General features: G+C 52.5%; 1 protein-coding gene across 1 annotated transcript in view; it reads left to right on the plus strand.

Annotated features, from left to right (window-relative positions):
• The window catches only part of FAM186B (family with sequence similarity 186 member B), a 32744-nt gene extending 29950 nt beyond the window's left edge, over positions 1-2794 (plus strand). The window contains exons 6-7 of the mRNA XM_021715988.1: positions 1789-1958; positions 2608-2794. Coding sequence (XP_021571663.1) covers positions 1789-1958; positions 2608-2794 — 357 coding nt within the window. The remainder of the gene's footprint in view (positions 1-1788; positions 1959-2607) is intronic.
• The last annotated feature ends 315 nt before the right edge of the window (positions 2795-3109 follow it).

Consider the following 3109-nt stretch of genomic DNA (forward strand, 5'->3'; position numbering starts at 1 on the left):
ACAAAGGGGCAGGCAAGCACAGGTACTGACGTCAGGTGATGGACAGCAGGCAGATGGGTGGGTTAGTCACATGATTGCGCCATGGTGGGGCTTATTTTTGTTCTGTAGGTCACAAAGGGCCGATTGGTTAACCCTGGGGGAGGGGGGCGGTTTCCTGCAAGAGACTTGTTAGACATTTGCAATTCACAAACTCAGACATTTATAATTTATAAACTCCTTGACCAAAGGTGGTCGTATTATGACTTTGGCCAGCCAGAGGGTGATCTTTGATCTTTGGCCTTGACAAGGAACCTAAAAGTTTACTAGAGTTTATTGTGCTAAACCATGAATTGAAAGGCTGGGCTGTCCTGGTCTTGCAACTGATGGAGATTTTCTGAGGGGGGTATGGGATAGGCTGCCATTTGTCCTGTAGTAGAATGTCTGAATGCTTTCTAATGGTTATGCTGAGGCAAAAAGACTAAATTAAGAATAAGCTAACCAGGCTCGGTGGCTCAGCCTGTAATCCCGTGCCTTTGGGAGGCTGAGGTGAGTGGATTGCCTGAGCCCGCAGGTTTGAGACCCGCCTGGGCAGGCGAGACCTCATCTCTACAATAAATCAAAAAATTAGCCAGGCATGGTAAGCGCGCGCCTGTAATTCTGGCTACTCGGAAGGCTGAGGCGGAAGGATCACCGGAGCCCAGCAGGTCGAAGCTGCGGTGGCCGGGAGCGGCCACTGCACTCCAGTCTGGGTGACAGAGTGAGACTCCAACTCAAAAAAAAAAGAATAAGCTAATTTTTTTCTTCTAGGTTTCTATAGGTACCTTTCAGTGCTGACATGGTCCTCAGGGGGTTAGCTGGCAGCTTGGAGGGATTGGAGGATCTCACAACTATGAGTCAGAACCTGCTGGGATCTGCCCTAGGGCTGGATCAGGAGGTAGCCCCCCACCCCAGTCCTGAGCCGAAGTGGCCTGAGTCTGAAAGAACCTTGGCCACAGAGGTTTCTTCCTGCTCAGTTTCATATCACCTTACACCAGTCCTGATGATCTCGTGTAGATGTCTTGACTTGCTAAATTTATTTTGGGGTTGAGAAGGAAAGAGACTATGTGACAATTCTTTGTGGGGTTTTTTTGAGTTGGAATCTTACTCTGTTGCCCAGGCCTGAGTGCAGTAGTATACTCACGGCCACCCCAGCATTGACCTGCTGGGCTCCGGCCATCCTTCTGCCTCAGCCTTCCAAGTAGCTGGAACTACAGGTATGTGCTACCACACCCAGCTATTTTTTTGGTTTATTGTAGAGATGAGGTCTCACCATGTTACCCAGGCTGATCTCAAACCCGCGGGCTCAGGCAGTCCTCTCGCCTCAGCCTCCCAAAGTGCTGGAATTATAGGCTTGAGTCACCATGCCCGGCCATGACAATTCTTTGAGTGGCTGTGAGAGTTCCCCCAGCTCCTTGTCCAGTGCCAGGGCTGGGACTGGTTGAAAAGATACTCAGTGCAGTCCAGGCACAACCTGGCCCCATGCCATGAACTCTGCAAGAGTTCCAGCTGCTCTGGCATCTTTTAGTTTTCTTCCTTGCTGTTTTGCCCATTGTCCAGTTTCTTCACAACCAAGGAGAAAATAGGAACTAATCCAGCACATAAGAATTCAAGAAATGTTTACCAAAGGTCTGAGAGGGATTGCCTGCACCTGACCCTCTCCACTCAGTCCTGAGCCCAGTAGGGGCCCCAACAGTCAGGCAATGCCTCCTCCTACCCTAGAGAGGGGGATAACTTCCTGTCTTCCTCATGCCTCTCTACTGGTTCCTCTAGCTCCGGCTGGAGTGGAAAGTTCACCTAAACATCCCTGTGATCACCTCTCCAAAGTCAAGGAAATGCAAGTCATCCCAGGCCTTACCCTGGCACATCTGCCCCAGCGGCCCCACCTATAAGCAGCCCTTTCCTTCAAAGCACCGGGAATGTGTGCCCCTGCGGATGGCCCGGTAGGTCTAGAGGATCTGCTGTATAGGTTGGAAGACAGGAGTAGGGGTGGCCAGCCTGGGGAGAGAGGCAGTGACAGGGCCAAGATCACCCCATGTGTTGCAGAGTGCCTGTTTTCTCAGCTGCCCTGCCCAACTCTGGTCCACTGACCCAGAGGTGGGGTGTGTGTGTGTGGTGGTGTGCAGGCTTCAGGGGCTAGCCTGACTTGAGTGTGTTTCAAATCATGCAACGGAAAGACTCTGAGGACCCACAGCTAAAAACTGACAACCATTCCACCCTGAGCATCCATCTGGCATCTGCCATTGGTCCGTCCTATGCACAAGCCTGATCCCTCCCACCACATGACCCCAGGCTCAAAAAGAGACACTATTGGCCTCTGGGCAGTTGAGTAGACCCACATCCATGTCCACCCTTGCATGGCCTGGTTCAGGGGTTCAGCCCTAGCATGGCGTGTGGAAGCACAGACCTTTAGAGCCTCTTCTAGAAGCTCATCAACCAGAAGATAAGGAGGGCAGTGACAAGCTCTATTTGAGAAGGGAAGAAAACAAGGTCCAGAGTCTTGGGCCTGGTGGCTCTGGAGAGCTTGGAGCAGGTTGTATCTCAATCTCTATCTGTCTTTGTCTCCACTCCATCCCTCCCCTCACCTCCCAGCCAACAGGGGAAACAGATGGAGGCCATCTGGAAGACTGATGTGTCCTCCTCCAGTCACCCAATAGAAAGAAAGATCCCTGCCAGTCTACCCTGGGGCCAGCTAGGGGGACACCCGGACATCCCCCGGCTGCTGGAGCTAGATGTGCAGTCCTCCTACCACAAGTCTGCTGTTCCTCAAGCCCGGTAAGCTGCAAGGCCAGCTGGTCCATCTGGGCCAGAAGCTGTCCCTGTCCAGCTACTCAGGAATCTCCTTCCAGACACGAATAATGGCCTCACTTAACTGTACCACACCAGATTACTGCACCACACCAGACAGATGCCAGCCCGACTCATCCACCCAGCGGCTGGCAGCGAGTCCTCAGGCCAACACCACTTTAGTTCCCTCAAAGGACTTCACTTAGGGCTGAGTGCAATGGTTCACGCTGTAATCCCAGCGCTTTAGGAGTCCAAGGTGGGAGGATCACTTGAGGCTAGGAGTTTGAGACCAGCCTGGGTGGCATAG

The sequence above is a fragment of the Carlito syrichta genome, unplaced genomic scaffold (assembly GCF_000164805.1).
Source record: "Carlito syrichta isolate Samal-C Ts95f unplaced genomic scaffold, Tarsius_syrichta-2.0.1 Scaffold308104, whole genome shotgun sequence".
NCBI classification, from domain to species: Eukaryota; Metazoa; Chordata; class Mammalia; order Primates; family Tarsiidae; genus Carlito; species Carlito syrichta.